The sequence below is a fragment of the Haliaeetus albicilla genome, chromosome W (genome assembly GCF_947461875.1).
Source record: "Haliaeetus albicilla chromosome W, bHalAlb1.1, whole genome shotgun sequence".
In the NCBI taxonomy this organism is placed as follows: Eukaryota; Metazoa; Chordata; class Aves; order Accipitriformes; family Accipitridae; genus Haliaeetus; species Haliaeetus albicilla.
This window is the reverse complement of record NC_091515.1, coordinates 43402497-43421631: the sequence shown is the minus strand read 5'-3', so window position 1 is coordinate 43421631 and position 19135 is coordinate 43402497. Positions and strand designations below refer to the sequence as shown.

Sequence of the window (19135 nt, the reverse complement as noted above, 5' to 3'; positions counted from 1 at the left end):
CCAAGGCAAGTGGACCACCATGGAGAGAGGTATCCAGTACCTGAGGGAATTAGCCGTGCTGGAGGTGATTTATAATGATCCAGAAAATGCGCAGTCACCCACTGATCCAGATGAGGTCCAATGCACACAACCGATGTGGCGGAAGTTTCTACGAAGTGCACCACCAACCTATGCCAACTCATTGGCAGTAATGTCCTGGAAAGAAGGCTATGGACAAACGGTGGATGAATTGGCTGTCCAACTCCGGCAATACAAAGGAAGTCTCTCTTCCTCCCTACGGGCCTGTGTCTCAGCTGTAGAGGAATTGTTCCGGGAGTTCCAGCAATTCAAAGTGGATATGTCCTCCTCCTCACCTGTACAGGCCTGCATTGCAGTTATTGGGAGTAAGCGTTCCTCTGCCCAAGAGAGAGGAGAGAGAAAGTACACACGACGGGCTAACCTGTGGTTTTACCTGCGTGATCATGGAGAGGACATGAGGAAGTGGGATGGAAAACCTACCTCAGTCCTGGATGCACGGGTACGGGAGTTGCGAGAAAAAGCAACCAGAAAAGAGGATTCTTCTTGCAAAAATGCTGCTTCAGTTTCCCATGAGCAGTCCCCCAGACACAGTAGATGGGCTGATCTCATTTCTGATCCTCTTGAAGGGAGTTCTGATTCACGTGTGCGAAAAGTGAGTAACAGATATTCTAACCAGGATTAGAGGGGCCCTGCCTCCAGCCAGGTGGAGGAGAGGGACAACCGAGTCTACTGGACAGTGTGGATTCGATGGCCTGGCACATCAGACACACAGGAATATAAGGCTCTAGTAGACACTGGTGCACAATGCACCCTAATGCCATCAAGTTATAAAGGGGCAGAACCCATCTGTATCTCTGGTGTGACAGGGGGATCCCAAGAGCTAACCGTATTGGAAGCTGAAATGAGTCTAACCGGGAATGAGTGGCATAAACACCCCATTGCAACTGGCCCAGAGGCCCCGTGCATCCTTGGCATAGATTATCTTAGGAGGGGGTATTTCAAGGACCCAAAAGTGTACCGTTGGGCCTTTGGTATAGCTGCATTGGAGATGGAGGAGATTGAACAGCTGTCTACCCTGCCTGGTCTCTCCCAAGACCCTTTGGTTGTGGGGTTGCTGAAGGTTGAAGAACAACAGGTGCCAATTGCTACCATGATGGTGCACCGGCGGCAATATCGCACCAACCGAGACTCTCTGATTCCCATCCATAAGCTGATTTGCCAATTAGAGAGCCAAAGAGTGATCAGAAAGACTCAACCCTTTAATAGTCCCATATGGCCCATGCAGAAATCTAATGGGGAATGGAGACTAACAGTAGATTATCGTGGGCTGAATGAAGTCATGCCACCGCTGAGTGCTGCTGTGCCAGATATGTTAAAACTTCAATATGAACTGGAATCAAAGGCAGCTAAGTGGTATGCCACAATTGACATTGCTAATGCATTTTTCTCCATTCCTTTGGCAGCGGAGTGCAGGCCACAGTTTGCTTTCACTTGGAGGGGTGTCCAGTACACCTGGAATCGACTGCCCCAGGGGTGGAAACACAGCCCCACTATTTGCCATGGACTGATCCAGGCTGCACTAGAAAAAGGTGAAGCTCCGGAACACCTGCAATACATTGATGACATCATCATATGGGGCAACATGGTAGAAGAAGTCTTTGAGAAAGGGAAGAAAATAATCCAAATCCTTTTGAAGGCTGGTTTTGCCATAAAAGGAAGTAAGGTCAAGGGACCTGCACAGGAGATCCAGTTCTTAGGAATAAAATGGCAAGATGGACGTTGTCAGATCCTTATGGATGTGATTAACAAAATAGCAGCTATGTCTCCACCGACTAATAAAAAGGCAGTGCAGGCTTTCTTAGGTGTTGTGGGCTTTTGGAGAATGCATATTCCAAATTACAGTCAAATTGTAAGTCCTCTCTACCAAGTTACCCAGAAGAATAACGATTTTAAATGGGGGCCTGAGCAACAACAAGCCTTTGAATGATTTAAGTGGGAGATTGTTCATGCAGTAGCTCTTGGGCCAGTCCGGGCAGGACAAGATGTTAAAAATGTGCTCTATACTGCAGCTGGGGAGAATGGCCCTACCTGGAGCCTCTGGCAGAAAGCACCTGGAGAGACCCGAGGCCGACCCCTGGTGTTCTGGAGTCGGGGATATCAAGGATCCGAAGCTCGCTATACTCCAACTGAAAAAGATATTGGCAGCATATGAAGGAGTTCCAGCTGCCTCAGAAGTGGTTGGTACTGAAACACAGCTCCTCTTAGCACCCCGACTGCCAGTGCTGGGCTGGATGTTCAAAGGGAGGGTCTCCTCTACACATCATGCAACTGATGCCACGTGGAGTAAGTGGGTTGCACTGATCACACAACAGACTCGCATAGGAAACCCCAGTCACCCAGGAATTGTGGAAGTGATCACGGACTGGCCAGAAGGCAAAGATTTTGGAATGTCACCAGAGGAGGAGGTGGCACGGGCTGAAGAAGCCCCGCTGTATAATAAACTGCCAGAAAATGAGAGGCAGTATGCCCTGTTCACTGACCGATCCTATCACATTGTGGGAAAGCATCGGAGGTGGAAGGCTGCTGTATGGAGTCCTACACCACAGGTTGCAGAAACTGCTGAAGGAGAAGGTGAATGGAGTCAGTTTGCAGAGGTGAAAGCCATCCAGCTAGTGTTAGACATTGCTGAAAGAGAGAAGTGACCAGTGCTCTATCTCTATACTGACTCATGGATGGTGGCAAATGCCCTGTGGGGGTGGCTACAGCAACGGAAGCAGAGCAACTGGCAGCGCAGAGGTAAACCCATCTGGGCTGCCGCACTGTGGCAAGATATTGCTGTTCGGATAGAGAAGCTAGTGGTAAAAGTACGTCACATAGATGCTCATGTACCCAAGAGTCGGGCCACTGAAGAACATCGAAATAACCAACAGGTGGATCAGGCTGCCAAGATTGAAGTGGCTCAGGTGGACCTGGACTGGCAACATAAGGGTGAGCTATTTATGGCTCAGTGGGCCCATGATACCTCAGGCCATCAGGGAAGAGATGCAACATATAGATGGGCTCGAGATCGAGGGGTGGACTTGACCATGGACACTATCGCACAGGTCATCCATGAATGTGAAACATGTGCTGCAATTAAGCAAGCCAAGCGGCTAAAACCCCTGTCGCATGGGGGGGCGATGGCTGAAATATAAACAGTGGGAGGCCTGGCAGATTGACTATATCACACTCCCACGAACACGCCAAGGCAAGTGCCATGTGCTTACAATGGTGGAAGCAACCACCGGATGGCTGGAAACATACCCTGTGTCCCATGCCACTGCCCAGAACACTATCCTGGGCCTTGAAGAGAAAGTTTTATGGCAACACGGCACCCCAGAAAGAATTGAGTTGGACAACGGGACTCACTTCCGAAACAACCTCATAGACACCTGGGCCAAAGAACACGGCATTGAGTGGGTATATCACATCCCTTATCACGCACCGGCCTCCAGAAAAATCGAACAATACAATGGACTGCTGAAAACTACATTGAGAGCGATGGGGGGTGGGACTTTCAAACATTGGGATACACATTTAACAAAAGCCACCTGGTTAGTTAATACTAGAGGATCTGCCAGTCGGGCTGGCCCTGCCCAACCAAGACTTCCACATACTGTAGAAGGGGATAAAGTCCCTGTAGTGCACATGAGGGGTATGTTAGGAAAGACAGTCTGGGTTACTCCTGCCTCAAGCAGAGACCAACCCATTCAAGGGGTTGTTTTTGCTCAGGGACCTGGGTACACCTGGTGGGTGATGCAGAAGGATGGGGAAGTTTGATGTGTACCTCAGGGAGATTTGATTTTGGGAGAGAATAGCCAGTGAATTAGGCTGTATGATATTTAACTGCTAAATAACCTGCCAATACATGTCATTGTATCTATAGTGTCTATATGCCATATCAAGGGTATTACTGTAAGAATTACCCAAATGACTGCAGGATGGACTTTGAAACTGAGCCAAGTACAACAGCGATAGAACTTGAACTGGCACCCAGGAATTTCCTCAAGATCAACATCTTTGACCTGCAGACCAAGGGTGTGGGTTGCACCAAATGTACTAGCCACAAGTTCCAGAGGCAGCATACAACAACCCAACACCTCACACCATCTCTCTTATTCTGAAGGACTGTTACAACAGATGGAGGCCCAAAGTCATGGACTAAATAAAATCGATGGACACATTAGAGGGATAGCCCATCGAGTAAGGGAATACTATTTGGGTGGGTGGGTGGGTGGGGTGTCCATATACTTATAAGACAAGGAAAATGGTAGTGGTTGATTGGAAAATGTAAGATCTGGGCATGATGTAGATGGTATAGAATAAGGGGTGGATAATGTCCTGGGTTCAGCTGGGATAGAGTTAATTTTTACAGGAACCTGGGAGGTGGGGGGGCATAGCTGAGGCAGCTGACCTGAACTAGCCAAGGAGCTATTCCATACCATGTGACATCATGCTCAGTATATAAATGGGGAGCGGGCTGGGGGGGCTCTCTTGACTTTCGGTGGGGGAAGTGGCGGACCATCGGGTTCCGGGTGGTGAGCAGTTGCACTGTGCATCACTCGTTTTGTATAGCCTTTCATTAGTACCATTGTTGTTGTTGTAACTTCTTTTTTTTTTGTGTTGTCCCAGTAAACGTGGTCCTTTGTTACCGGCTGGGCTGAAACCACGACAGTTGGTTATGGAGTCTCCTAATAATGGCTACCTGGTACACTCTTTCCTAAGATACATCTGTAATTAGGAAACATACAGCAGATAATTCCATCACCACCAAAGTTTGTTTTGTTTTGTTTTTTTTCAAAAAGCAATAAAGGCCAACTACCCACAGCCTATGAAATATGATCAGCAGAAGAAGCAACAACAGCAAGGTCAGAAAATATATATATATATTCAGGAATATATATCCAGATGTTGGAAGCTAGCAACACCCAAGCCTAGACAACAACTAAATATGTCAAGAGTTGAGACTGACCAAACGTATATGACTTGGAGATGTGTATCAAAAAGACAGTGTTACTACATTAATCAGACATGAAGATTGTCCTGGTTTCAGCTGGGATAGAGTTAATTGTCTTCCTAATAGCTGGTACAGTGCTATGGTTTAGGTTCAGTATGTGAAGAATGTTGATAACACTGATGTTTTCAGTTGTTGCTAAGTAACGTTTAGTCTAAAGTCAAGGATTTTTCAGCTTCTCATGCCCAGCCAGCGAGAAAGCTGGAGGGACACAAGAAGTTGGCACAGAACACAGCCAGGGCAGCTGACCCAAAGTGGCCAACGGGGTATTCCATACCATGTGACGCCACATCTAGTATATAAGCTGGGGGGAGGGGGGCGGCGGGGGAGAATCGCTGCTCGGGGACTAGCTGGGTGTCGGTCGGCGGGTGGTGAGCAATTGCCCTGCGCATCATTTGTACATTCCAATCCTTTTATCATTACTGTTGTCATTTTATTAGTGTTATCATTATTAGTTTCTTCTTTTCTGTTCTATTAAACCATTCTTATCTCAACCCACGAGTTTTACTTCTTTTCCCAATTTTCTCCCCCATCCCACTGAGTGGGGGTGAAGTGAGTGAGCAGCTGTGTGTTGCTTAGTTGCTGGCTGGGGTTAAACCACAACAGGATAAATTAAGGACTCTTTAGTTAAGATTAAACAAACGTCATACAGGAAAAAGTAAAGGCCTAAGTATTAACTGTTGTGTAGGGATATTAAAAAGCAAAAATAGCATCGAAAGAAATCTGAGTGTCAATTATAATGATTTTGCATGGTACAAAATGAAGGTGCCAATTATAGTATAAAATCTAATAAAATAACAATGGAAAGTGTGACCATCTAATTTTTTTTGAAGAGGAGAAATAGTGAAATTTTCTACTCAACACAAAGTAAAATTACCTATTTTCATTCACAAATATCACCCTCTACATAAAGTTCACACTGTGATACCTCAAAACTGCTGTAATGTTATTGTTCATTGTATGTCACAATTACATTGTGAGACAAAATTCTTCTAAAAGTTACCTTTACAAACCTAATGTCTAAATTTTTTGAACTCTCACAGTACCCAGCTAATGCTTAGAAGTCAACCATACTGATATTAAGTACCTGGTCAAAGCCTACTTTCTTTTCTTTTCTATTACAAATAAAATTATCCTTCCACAAATACTCTGGTGGTATCAAGAAGAAGGATGGCTCATCAGTTGGCTGAATAAAAAGTCATTGAAGCAAATGTCTAAAACTCTGCACTGGGTTTCTTCTTTAAAACTATCTATTAAAAATACTTTCAGGAACTATCTTTGAAATCGCTAGATGTTTCAAATGAGTGACAGCAAACATTAATGCAAGCTAGTCACAAGTAAAAATGTTTTTGAAAGTCTGGTTTTGAAACCAAAAGGTTTTAAAGAAATCTTCCAATATCAGTTGCTTCACTTCTGAATGAATTGGGTAAGTATTTAAAAGCACCATAATGGACTATCATTTGGGTATTTTAAAAATTAATTGAGCTTTCCCAATTTTATATGAAACTGAGTTAGTTTCATGAGATTTTTTGGAAAGCACCAACAAACAATGGTCAGGGTTAGATGATGTGCTGCACCAAGTGTCTACAAAGTTTTTCACTGTGCAGCTCACTACTGAGTTTTGCAGTACAAAATAGGAAGAGCATCATTTCTCCCCACCAAAGAACATGAAGTAATTCCAGAAGAGAGAAAACAACTACAAAGAAAGTTACATTACTCAGCTAAGTTAAACTAAAAAGCAAATAATTAAACAGAGGAATTAACAAACAGCATTCGCTTTCAACATTTTCATCCGCAAAATGCTGGACTGTAGAATTCTAAACTTGCAATTGATAATTTCTAGTCCCTGTCCTGCACACTAGTCAAAACAGAATGCACAGCTAAAAGTCTGGCCTAGGTTATACAAGACCAAATGCCAGCATACAGAACAATACTTGACTGGTAACTTGATTTTCTGTTGTATCATTGCTGATAATCCTTACTACAGAGTCCACAAGATTTACTGAGATTCATTAGTCTACTGAGCTGCAAAACTTCAAATTAGCCTAACCAGTCATAAAAGGCTAAGTGGTTACTCACATGTTGAGTTTCTGCAAATAAAGAATTCTTTACAATACTTTGACTAATTATTTCAATTTACGAAACACACAATGTAGCAATAACCTCTGTGTACATTTAGAAAAACCCTTCTGAAGTGCTTTTGAGATGCTCTTTCGCAATTATTATCTGATCAATTCCTATAAAATTATTTAAAAATTTACAGAAAGTTATAAATATATGGTGAATACATTAATGTTTATTTTCCACCATTTCCTAGATGAGCAAAAGATAATTTTTCCCCTTAAAGTGTTAGTCTATGGTATGGAATATCCCTTTGGTCAGTTGGGGTGAGGTGTCCTGGCTGTGTCCCCTCTCAACTTCTTGTGCACTCCCAGCCTACTTGCTGCGGGGGGGCAGGGCAGCGTGAGAAGCAGAAAAGGCCTTGACACTGTGCAAGCACTGTTCAGCAATAACTAAAACATCAGTGTGTTATCAACACTGTTTTCAGCACATATCCAAAACCTAGCACCATGCAAGCTACTATGAATAAATTTAACTCTCTCCTAGCCAAAACCAGTACAACTTCTTATATCTAAGTTTGTACAACTTAAATAAATTTATGTATATCCTTTCAATTCCACAGTTTCTATAATCAAAGCAATAATTCTTATCTTAAAAAAAAAAAAACAAAAAACCCCCACAACCACAAACAAACAGTAACAGCTTCATAAAGCCATGAGTATATAAGAAAATCTATAAAATAAGGACACTTTTTTACCCACAAAAAACAACAAACAAAACCCCCAAATTCAGTAATACCTCACCTGCATCAGCTCTGGACCGCTGACCTGGTGATTTTCCAAATGGGGTCTTCATTCATCTGTGTTTAAGTGAGCAGCAAAGCTGCTAGACTAGGGTGAAAATCCGGTTCTTCCCAACTCCCAAAATACCTTCTTACTCTTGTAATACAACAGCTATTTATTAATCCACCATCCAATCACCAATTTGTTCTTCCTCAAATATAGGAGAAGCACTTTCAATTATATGACTCTGAAAAACAAAACAGAAAGTACAGTCTGATTTGAGACCTGGTAAAAATAAACAGTGAAGTGAAAATATTTTTTTATTTCATGGTCAATGAGAAGTCTCTTCATATTCTGTTATTCTGGACACATTCAGTAAACAAGAGGGTGGGTAGGCAAGAAGACAGTCAAATATTAAGGCTCATACTTTTCCTCATATTCTCAATGCAAGTTCTGTATCAGATCAAACTCATCCACAGACAGATACACATAGAAAAACCTCATTTAAAAAAAAAACAACTTTGCTTAGTATAAGGAAGAATGACTACTTGTACTGGGTTTGTGTGGCAAGGTTTTGGTAGTGGGGGGGTTACAGGGGTGGCTTCTGTGAGAAGCTGCTAGAAGCTTCCCCTATGTCCGATCGAGCTAATGCCAGCTGGCTCTAAGATGGACCCACCACCGGCCAAGGCCGAGCCAATCAACGATAGTGGTAGCGCCTCTGTGATAACATATTTAAGAAGGGAAAAAAGTTGCAGTGGGCACAGATATGGCAGCCAGAGAGAGGAGTGAGAACATGTAAGAGTATCCTGGTTTCAGCTGGGATAGAGTTAATTGTCTTCCTAGTAGCTGGTATGGTGCTATGTTTTGAGGTCAGTATGTGAAGAACGTTGATAACACTGATGTTTTCAGTTGTTGCTCAGTAGTGTTTAGACTATAGTCAAGGATTTTTCAGCTTCTCATGCCCAGCCAGCGAGAAAGCTGGAGGGGCACAAGAAGTTGGCACAGGACACAGCCAGGGCACCTGACCCAAAGTGGCCAACAGGGTATTCCATACCATGTGACGTCACATCTAGTTTAGGAACTGGGAAGTGGGGGGCAGGGAATGGCCGCTCGGGGACTAGCTGGGTGTCGGTCAGCAGGTGGTGAGCAATTGCCCTGCGCATCATTTGTACATTCCAATCCTTTTATTATTATTCTTGTCATTTTATTAGTGTTATCATTATCATTATTAGTTTCTTCTTTTCTGTTCTATTAAACCATTCTTATCTCAACCCAGGAGTTTTACTTCTTTTCCCGATTTTCTTCCCCATCCCACTGGATGGGGGGGAGTGAGTGAGCAGTTGCATGGTGCTTAGTTGCTGGCTGGGGTTAAACCACGACAAAAAACAACCCTGCAGCCACCAAGGTCAGTGAAGAAGGAGGGGGAGGAGGTGCTCCAGGTGCTGGAGCAGAGATTCCCCTGCAGTCCATGGGGAAGACCATGGTGAAGCAGGCTGTCCCCCTGCAGCCCATGGAGGTCCACGGTGGAGCAGATATCCACCTGCAGCCCATGGAGACCCCACGCCGGAGCAGGTGGATGCCCGAAGGAGGCTGTGACCCCGTGGGAAGCCCGTGCTGGAGCAGGCTCTTGGCCAGACCTGCAGATATGTGGAGAGAGGAGCCCACGGAGCAGGTTTGCTGGCAGGACTTGTGACCCCGCGGGGGACCCACGCTGGAGAAATGTGCTCCTGAAGGACAGCACACCATGGAAGGGACCCATGCTGGAGCAGTTCATGAAGAACTGCAGCCCGTGGGAAGGACCCACGTTGGAGAAGGTCGTGGAGGACTGTCTCCCGTGGAAGGGACCCCACGCTGGAGCAGGGGAAGTGTGTGAGGAGTCCTGCCCCTGAAGAGGATGAAGTGGCAGAGATAACGTGTGATGAACTGACCATAACTCCCATTCCCCATCCCCCTGTGCCACTGGGGGGGGGTGGGGGTGTGTGTGTAGATAGAGAATTTAGGAGTGAAGCTGTGCCCAGGAAGAAGGGAGGGGTGGAGGGAAGGTGTTTTGAGATTTTGTTTTGTTTCTCATTACCCTACTCTGGTTGATTGGTAATAAATTGACTTAATTTTCCCCAAGTTGAGTCTGTTTTGCCTGTGATGGTAACTGGTGAGTGATCTCTGCCTGTCCTTATCTCGACCCACGAGCCCTTTATTATATTTTCTCTCCCCTGTCCAGCTGAGGAGGGGGGAGTGATAGAGCGGCTTTGGTGGACACCTGGCATCCAGCCAGGGTTAACCCACCACAGTCTTTTTGGTGTGGAAACCCGGGAATGTGAGGAATTCGAGATAAGGATAGTAACTGAGAGAGGTAAGGGGCAAAACATGGTGTGAACACAGATAGAGAGTTAAGAGCTGCATGACAAGTGGGGAATTTTTGTTGTTGTAATTGTGGTGAAGGGATGAGGGTTGGATTGTGCGTAAATTGTCCGCTTTTTTTGGTGTTGTGATGATATTATTTTGATTTTGGTGTGGAGAATTCTTTTTTCTGTTGATGTGAGTGATGTTTGTGAAAACTGTGAAGGTTTTGTGTGATGAATGTAGATTTTAATGATAATTCTTAAATATGTGATGCACAGAGGCGAGGGGTGGAATCACACTCTTCCCCCCCATTTCTTTTTTGGGGGGGGGGGGGAAATACCATATGACATCAGCTCAGACATAAAAGCTAAGTAAAGGGAGACGGAAGGGGGGCATTTTTGTCTTCTGGAGCAACCACTACGCGTACTGAAGCCCTGCTTCCCAGGAAGTGGCTAGACATCGCCTGCTGATGGGAAGTAGAGAATAACATCATTTGTTTTTCTTTGCTTTCACTTTATTAAACTGTCCTTATCTTGACCTACGAGCCTTTTGTTATATTTTCTACCGCCTGTCCAGCTGAGGAGGGGGAGTGATAGAGCAGCTTTGGTGTGCACCTGGCGCCCAGCCAGGGTCAACCTACCACACTACTACTTTAAAAATTGTGCCTGAAAGCAGAAGAAACTGCACTACTTTCACCAGAGGTAGAGCACAAGCCAACTACTTCAATTTGTTAGAAAACAAACAAAAATGCTTCACACGCACATATCAGAATTCCTTCTCTACAGATATGTTAAAAAAACTGTAGAAAAAAATCTTAACACTTAAAAGGTAAAAACCCTACAGATTCTATTGCAACACTCAAACTACCAATTTGTTAAGTCATTAGTTTATAGAAGATCTGCAAAAGTCATTGGTGATTTGCTACACCTAAATTCAGATTCCTGAAACATTTAGTAATCACATTCCTCTAGATTACGTAGATATGGGAAGAGAGTGCTTTAAAGTCTTTTCCAAGATTTAAGTTACAGACACTTGTTATCACCTGTCCTGGTTTTGGCTGGGATAGAGTTAATTGTCTTCCTAGGAGCTGGTACAGTGCTATGTTTTTGAGTTAGGTATGAGAAGAATGTTGATAACACACAGATGTTTTCACTTGTTGCTAAGTAACATTTAGTCTAGAGTCAAGGATTTTTCAGCTTCTCATGCCCAGCCAGCAAGAAGGCTGGAGGGGCACAAGAAGTTAGGAGGGGACACAGCCAGGGCAGCTGACCCAAAGTGGCCAAAGGGGTATTCCATACCATGTGACATCACATCTAGTATATAAACTGGGGGGAGTGGGGGCGAGGGGATCGTGGCTTGGGGACTAACAGGGCATCGATCGGCGGGTGGTGAGCAATTGCACTGTGCATCATTTGTACATTCCAATCCTTTTATTATTACTGTTGTCATTTTATTAGTGTTATCATTATCATTATTAGTTCCTTCTTTTCTGTTCTATTAAGCCGTTCTTATCTCAACCCATGAGTTTTACTTCTTTTCCTGATTTTCTCCCCCATCCCACTGGGTGGGGGGGAAGTGAGTGAGTGGCTGCGTGGTGCTTAGTTGCTGGCTGGGGTTAAACCATGACACAGTAATATTTGATTGAGCAATTATCCCAACATTCCCCCCCCCACTTAGGTAATACTCCAAGTGTTTCAGAACTAGCTAGGTAGCTTTACAAAGGATATTAACCTTTCAGAAGCCTTCTATCTGAGTCAATAGTTTGAACAAGTTTTGTCTAAACCACCTTTCAGCACATGTCCTTAGCTTAGGTCCGCTGAAGTGAAACATGAGGTTCATGATCTTGAAGCATTAGTGTAGTTTTATGAGAACACATGTAAACGGTAACCCTCAAAGACTGCATTTAAAGTTCATTAAAAAAAAAGGACAAGAGACAGAAATCCTGAAAGTACCATTTCCGATGTTTCCCCCTTGAATTAGCAAGATATAGTTGTTACTGAGACAAACAATATAGTTTGTTCTCTGTTTCCACTGGATTTTCCTCATGACATACATTGTTAAAGCACTCAGTCTCTCTCACTTCATTCAATTTCGCATCTAAGGGGTCTTATTTTTGCAATAGATATATTTTGAAATAATCACAGATGGAGTGTATACTTAACTGAGGTAGCAGCAAGAACTTCATTAGAGTCAGTATTATAAAATAGTATTTTAATGAACTTGCTTAGTATTTTAAGTTTCAGGGGCTCAATGACCACACTTCCTAACTTCTGAAGAGTATCATCTCACAAGACTAATTTTCAGAACTCACATACTACATTTGAAAATTGTAATGAAAACACCAGTAGAGAGAGCACAAAAGCATAGGATTCTCACCCCACACCCCAAGTCACAAAGCACCTATTTGTTTCAAAAATTTTATTGTAGTTAAAGTGCAAAAACCATATTATTTCCTCAGAAAGATTATAGAATAGTTTTTAGCCTAGTCTGTAGCACCCTTATGCTTACACAGATGGTTACTGTGGGAGATATGAGGCACAGAAGTTAAGTGTGTTCTTGTCTGCATTACAGCACCCATCTGTCAATAGACTTGAACAAAAAAGCCAAGTAGGGCTCCTCCTGCATGGGCTTCTCTCCACGGGCTGCAGGTCCTGCCAGGAGACTGCTCCAGCAAGGGCTCTCCACAGGGTCACAGCTTCCTTCAGGGCATATCCACTTGCTCTGGCGTGGGGTCCTCCATGGGCTGCAGGGGGACAACCTGCCTCACCATGGGCTTCTCCATAGGCTGCAGGGGAATCTTTGCTCCAGTGCCTAGAGCACCTCCTCCCCCTCCTTCTTCACTGACCTTGGTATCTGCAGAGTTGTTTCTCTCACATATTCTCACTCCTCTCTTCCAGCTGCTGTTGCGCAGCAGTTTTTACCTCTTAAATATGTTGTCACAGAGGCACTACCAATGTTGCTGATTGGCTCAGCTTTGGCCAGTGATGGGTCCGTCCTCAAGTCAGCTGAACCTGGCTCTGTCTGACATAGGGGAAGCTTCTGGCATCTTCTCACAGAAGCCCCCCCTGCAGCCCCCCTGCTACCAAAACTTTGCCATGTAAACCCATTACAGACAGTAATTGCTCAGTGATCTCCCTGTCCTTATCTCGACCCATAAGCTTTTCATCATATTTTTCTCCCCCTGTCCTGTTGAGAAGGGGGAGTGATAAAGTGATTTGTTGGGCACCCAGAAGCCAGCCAAGGTCAACCCACCAGAACTGTCCAAGATAAATTGACCTGAGATGACTCAACTGGCAGGTCAGCTGTTAGTCTGGTAGAGCCCAATACCTATCTGAATATCTGTACAGTGATAGCACAGATGTACCTCAGATACATTTTGGCTTATCTTTTTTTTTAAAAAATCTAGATTAAAGGTAGTACAGATAGTTAGCCTTTTTATAGCTGTCAAAACTAGACAGCATGTACTGTAGTACAGCCTGTGTGGACTTCATTATTATTTCTTTCCCTCTTCCTCTCTCAGTTCCTTGCCACCAATCTTCATATCATCTTTTATCTACCTAAATGTGTAGGGAGGCACTTTTGCATAATACCACTGTCTTCATCTGCTGTTCAGGTATACCCTTAGAAAGAATACAGGCCTTTCTTCCTTTACAGAACCTTCTGTGTGTATAAACACTGTATTTTCATCCTATTCAAACACAATTTAACCTTTTAAGTATGGCTGAACACACCATAAGAGAACTGGTATTTATCTTCAGGGTTATGATGATAGCATATTTCCATACATTCTGTATGGTATGTCTAAATATTTTGATGGTTTTAATATTTTGTACCAGCCGTGGAAACTGGTTTGCAGGGCTTCTGATCCTCGGTACCCCCGGCTCCAAAACCCTAATGGTCGACCTTGGGTTTCTCCTGGTGTTTTCTGCCAGAGGCTCCAGGTGAGACCATGCTCCCCAGCTGCAGTACAGAGTACATTTTGTACATCTGGTCCTGTCCGGACAGGCCCAAGAGCTACCACACAAGCTGTTTCCTGTCTGATATGCTCAAAGGCTTGCTGTTGTTCAGGGCCCCATTCAAAATAATTCTTTTTCCACGTTACTTGATAGAGAGGGCTCACAAGCTGACTATAACCTGGAATTTGCATTCTCCAGAACCCCACAAGGCCTAGGAAAGCTTGTGTTTCTTGTTAGCTGGTGGAGACATAGTTGCTATCTTGTTGACCACATTCATAGGGACATGACGGCATCCATCCTGCCATTTTATTCCCAAGAACTGAATCTCCTGTGCGGGTCCCTTGACCTTGCTTTTCTTTATGGCGAAACCAGCTTTCAGAAGAATCTGAATTACTCTTTTTCCATTCTCAAACACTTCTTCTGCCTCGTTGCCCCACACGATGATGTCATCTATGTATTGTAAATGTTCAGGGGCATCGCCCTGTTCCAGTGCAGTTTGGATTAGTTCGTGAAAAATGGTAGGACTGTGCTTCCACCCCTGGGGCAGTCGATTCCAGGTGTATTGGACACCTCTCCATGTGAAAGCAAACTGTGGCCTGCATTCTGCTGCCAAAGGAATGGAGAAAAATGCATTGGCAATATCAATTGTAGCATACCACGTGGCTGCCTTTGATGCCAGTTCATATTGGAGCTCTAACATGTCTGGTACAGCAGCACTCAGGGGCGGTGTCACTTCGTTCAGGCCGCGATAATCTACTGTTAACCTCTACCCTCCATCAGACTTTTGCACTGGCCATATAGGACTATTAAAAGGTGAATGAGTCTTGCTGATGACTCCTTGGCTCTCCAGTTGATGAATCAGCTCACGGATGGGAGCCAGGGAGTTTCAGTTTGTGCAATACTGCCGCCGTTGCACCGTCCTGGTAGCGATTGGCACCTGCTGTTCTTCAACTTGCAGCAATCCCACAATGAAGGGATCTTCTGAGAGGCCAGGCAGGGTAGATAGCTGTTTGATCTTCTCTGCGTTTACAGTGGCTATACCAAAAGCCCATCGGTACCCCTTTGGGGCCTTGAAGTACCCTCTCTTGAGGTAGTCTATGCCAAGGATACAAGGGGCCTCTGGGCTGGTCACAATGGGGTGCTTTTCCCGCTTGTCCCCTGTCAAGCTCACCTCAGCCTCCAATATAGTCAATTCTTGGCATCCCCCTGTCACTTCAGAGATCCAGATGGGTTCTGTGCCCCTGTACCCTGATAGCACCAGCATACACTGTGCACCAGTGTCTACCAAAGCCTTATACTTCTGTGGGTCTGATGTGCCAGGCCATCGAATCCACACAGTCCAGTATATCCGGTCATCCCTTTCCTCCTCCTGGCCGAAGGCAGGGACCCTCTATTGCTGTTCCTCATCAGAGTATTCACTGTCTGACCCTTGCGGTGCCAGACCAGAAGTCCCCTCACCAGAATCAAGGGAGGTGGTTTCAGTTCTTCTATGCCTGGAGGATCACTGATTGCTTTCTTGGGCCTCTACAGCAACTACGCTGACAGCCTTCTTCTTGGGTGACCCCTTCTTAACAGCTGTCTTCCCTCTCAGTTCACGTACACGGGCTTCCAGCTTAAAGGTGGGTTCACCATCCCACTTCCTCATGTCCTCCCCTTGGTCACGCAGGAAGAACCAGAGTGTACCACGTGGCATACGCCTTTGTCTCCCTTTCCATCTGATCGGGGCAGGAGAGGACTGATTTCTTGGAGCATCCCTAATAGCCAAGGCACTGTCCTGTAGGGATGAGGAGACACAGAGATTTTCCTCAAAGTTTTGGAGCCAAGACGACACTTTCTCCACAGTTGGTGTTTCCATATCTGGGCAATACATTGCTGCCAAGCTGTTAGAATACGACGCTGGGGCACCTTGAATCACCTTTCTCCACATAGCCCGTGTGCACAGGACATCCTCTGGATCTTTGGAGACCTCCTCATCATCTAGATCACTGTAGATGACTTCCACCACTGCTAACTCTCTCAGGTACTGGATGCCTTCATCTGTGGTAGTCCACTTTCCTGAGGGGTTCACAAGATCTTCCTTGAATGGATATCTTGCCCTCACACTTGAGAGGAGCCGGCTCCAGAGACTGCAAATTGCTGCCTCTTTTCCAATTCCTCTCTCAATTCCCTGGTTTCTAGTGAGGGATCCCAGCTGTTGGGCTTCCTTGCCTTCCAGTTGCTGACTTTCGGCCCCGTTATCCCAGCATCGGAGCAGCCAGGCAGCGATCCTCTCACCTGGCTGGCGGCTGTAGTTTATCTGCATGTCTCGAAGTTCTGAGGACGTCAGGGACTGGGTAGTTTCCGCTTCCTGTCTAAGTTCTCTCACTCCTTCCTCCAATTTCTTTGTTGATGGACCAGCTTCTAGATTAAACCTTTCCTCTTCTTCTTCTTCCCTTACTAATCGATGACATGGACCCGTTGATCTCCTTGTCCACTGTTTCTTTTTCACTGTTGGGGCAATTACTGTAGTTGTTGTTGTTGTTTGGGTCCCTATCTCGAGCATGGTGTCCTCAGATGCAGTCTGGGTCCCTGCCTCAACCGTGGTCCTCTGGGAGTGTTGAACTACGGCTCGGTAGGCATAGGCCAGGCCCCAGTACAGTGCGAGAAGCTGCTGGTTTTCATTGGGATAGGCAAGGCACCCTTCTATCAGGTGGCGCGTCAGTTTGCCAGGGTTACTTGCCTGTTCAGATGTAAAGTCCCAGATTACGGGAGGTGATAACTGTCCTAGGAATCTGCCCAAATCCTTCCATATACCCTGCCACCCAGGGACCGGTCGCTTGAGGGCACATTTCAGTATTGCCTCACCCAAAAATTGTCTTCTCTTATACCAGGACGAGACCAGATTCCACAATACCCATAATATGCCACCAGTATTAATTATTAGTATTGAACAGCTTACATAAGGGTGAACAAGGACCTCGGGAGCCTGCACAATAAAACCATTCACATCAATGCCCGGTAGGGAGAGGGAGATGTGTTCCCTCATCTCCTCCACAAGATAGCTCCCACAACACAGCAAAGCCATCAGTGCCAGGGCAAAGCACACAGCCATTATTTGTAGTACCATGTTCCCAAACTCAGCAAGATAGAGATAAGCAAGCAGCCAACAAGCTCCGTGGCCTGCACAGGAGCTTGCCACTTAATAACTAGCTATAGAACGCTTAATGCAAAACTGCCATTGTCGGGTCCCTGTTTGGGTGCCAAAAAGGACTGTGGTGGGTTGACCCTGGCTGGGCGCCAGGTGCACACCAAAGCCGCTCTATCACTCCCCCTCCTCAGCTGGACAGGCGGGAGAAAATATAACAAAAGGCTCGTGGGTCAAGATAAGGACAGTTTAATAAAGTGAAAGCAAAGAAAAACAAATGATGTTATTCTCTACTTCTCATCAGCAAGCGATGTCTGGCCACTTCCTGGGATGCAGGGCTTCAGTACACATAGTGGTTGCTCCAGAAGACATAAATGCCCCCCCTTCCGTCTCCCTTTACTTAGCTTTTATGTCTGAGCTGACGTCATATGGTATGGAATATCTGTTTGGTTAGTTTGGGTCAGCTGTCCTGGTTATGTCCCCTCCCAAGATCTTGCCCAGCCCCAGCCTGCCGTTGAGGGGGACAAAAATGTTGGAGAGACAGCCTTGATGCTGTGCTGGCACTGCTAAGCAGTAGCCAAAACACTGGTGTGTTATCAACACCTTTCTAGCTACTGATGCAGAGCACAGCGCTACAAGGGCTGCTATGGGGAGAATTAACTCCATCTCAGCCAGACCCAATACAGCTACTTAGTTAAAAGTAAAAGCTTTACTGTTGTAATCACAGAATCATTTAGGTTAAAAAAGACCATTAAGATCATCCAGTCCAACTGTTAACCTAACACTGCCAAGTCCACCACTAAACCATGTCCCTAATCACCACCTCTACACATCTTTTAAATACCTCCAGGAATGGTGGGTGACTCAACCACTTCCCTGGGCAGCCTGTTCCAGTGCTTGATAACGCTTTAAGTGAAAAAAATTTTCCTAATATCCTATCTAAACCTTCCCTAGCACAACTTGAGGCCATTTCCTCTCATCCTATCGCTTATTACCTGGGAAAAGAGACCAACACCCATCTCGCTACAACCTCCTTTCAGGCAGTTGCAGAGGGTGATAAGGTCTCCCCTCAGTCTCCTTTTCCCCAGGCTAAACAACCCCAGTTCCCTCAGCCACTCCTCATAAGACTTGTTCTCTAGACCCTTCACCAGCTTCATTGCTCTTCTCTGGACATGCTCCAGCAACTTAGTGTCTTTCTTGTAGCGAGGGGCCCAAAAGTGAACACAATACTCAAGGTGCAGTCTCACCAGTACCGAGTACAAAGGGACGATCACTCCCCTAGTCTTGCTGGCCACACTATTTCTGATACAAGCCAGGATGCTATTGGCCTTCATGGCTACCTGGGCACACTGTCAGCTCATATTCAGCAGACTGTGGACCAACACCCCCAGGTCCTTTTCTGCCAGGCAGCTTTCCAGCCACTCTTCCCCAAGCCTGTAGCGTCGCATGGGGTTGTTGTGACCCATGTGCAGGACCTGATACTTAGCCTTGTTGAACTTCATACAGCTGGCCTTAGCCCATTGATCTACCCTGTCCAGATCCCTCTGTAGAGACTTCCTACCCGCAAGCAGATCAACCCTCCCTCCCAAATTGGTGTCGCCTGCAATCTTATTGGGGGTGCACTCGATCCCCACATCCAGATCATTGATAAAGATATTAAACAGAACTGGTCCCAATACTGAGCCCTGGGGAACACCACTTGTGACCATCCACCACCTGGGTTTAACTCCATTCACCACAACTCTTTGGGCCCAGACATCCAGCCAGTTTTTTACCCAGCGAACAGTATACCCGTCCAAGC

At 45.4% G+C, this 19135-nt stretch overlaps 1 protein-coding gene across 4 annotated transcripts in view; it reads right to left on the bottom strand.

Annotated features, from left to right (window-relative positions):
• Positions 1–19135, bottom strand: part of LOC104319657 (spindlin-Z) — a 124693-nt gene that overhangs the window by 44454 nt on the left and 61104 nt on the right. For 3 of the 4 annotated variants that reach the window (XM_069775540.1, XM_069775539.1, XM_069775541.1), the window contains exon 2: positions 7936–8161. The exons of the other annotated variant lie outside the window; for it this stretch is intronic. In XM_069775540.1, the coding sequence (XP_069631641.1) occupies positions 7936–7987 (52 nt within the window). In that variant the 5' untranslated portion in view covers positions 7988–8161. The remainder of the gene's footprint in view (positions 1–7935; positions 8162–19135) is intronic. 4 annotated transcript variants of the gene reach the window in all.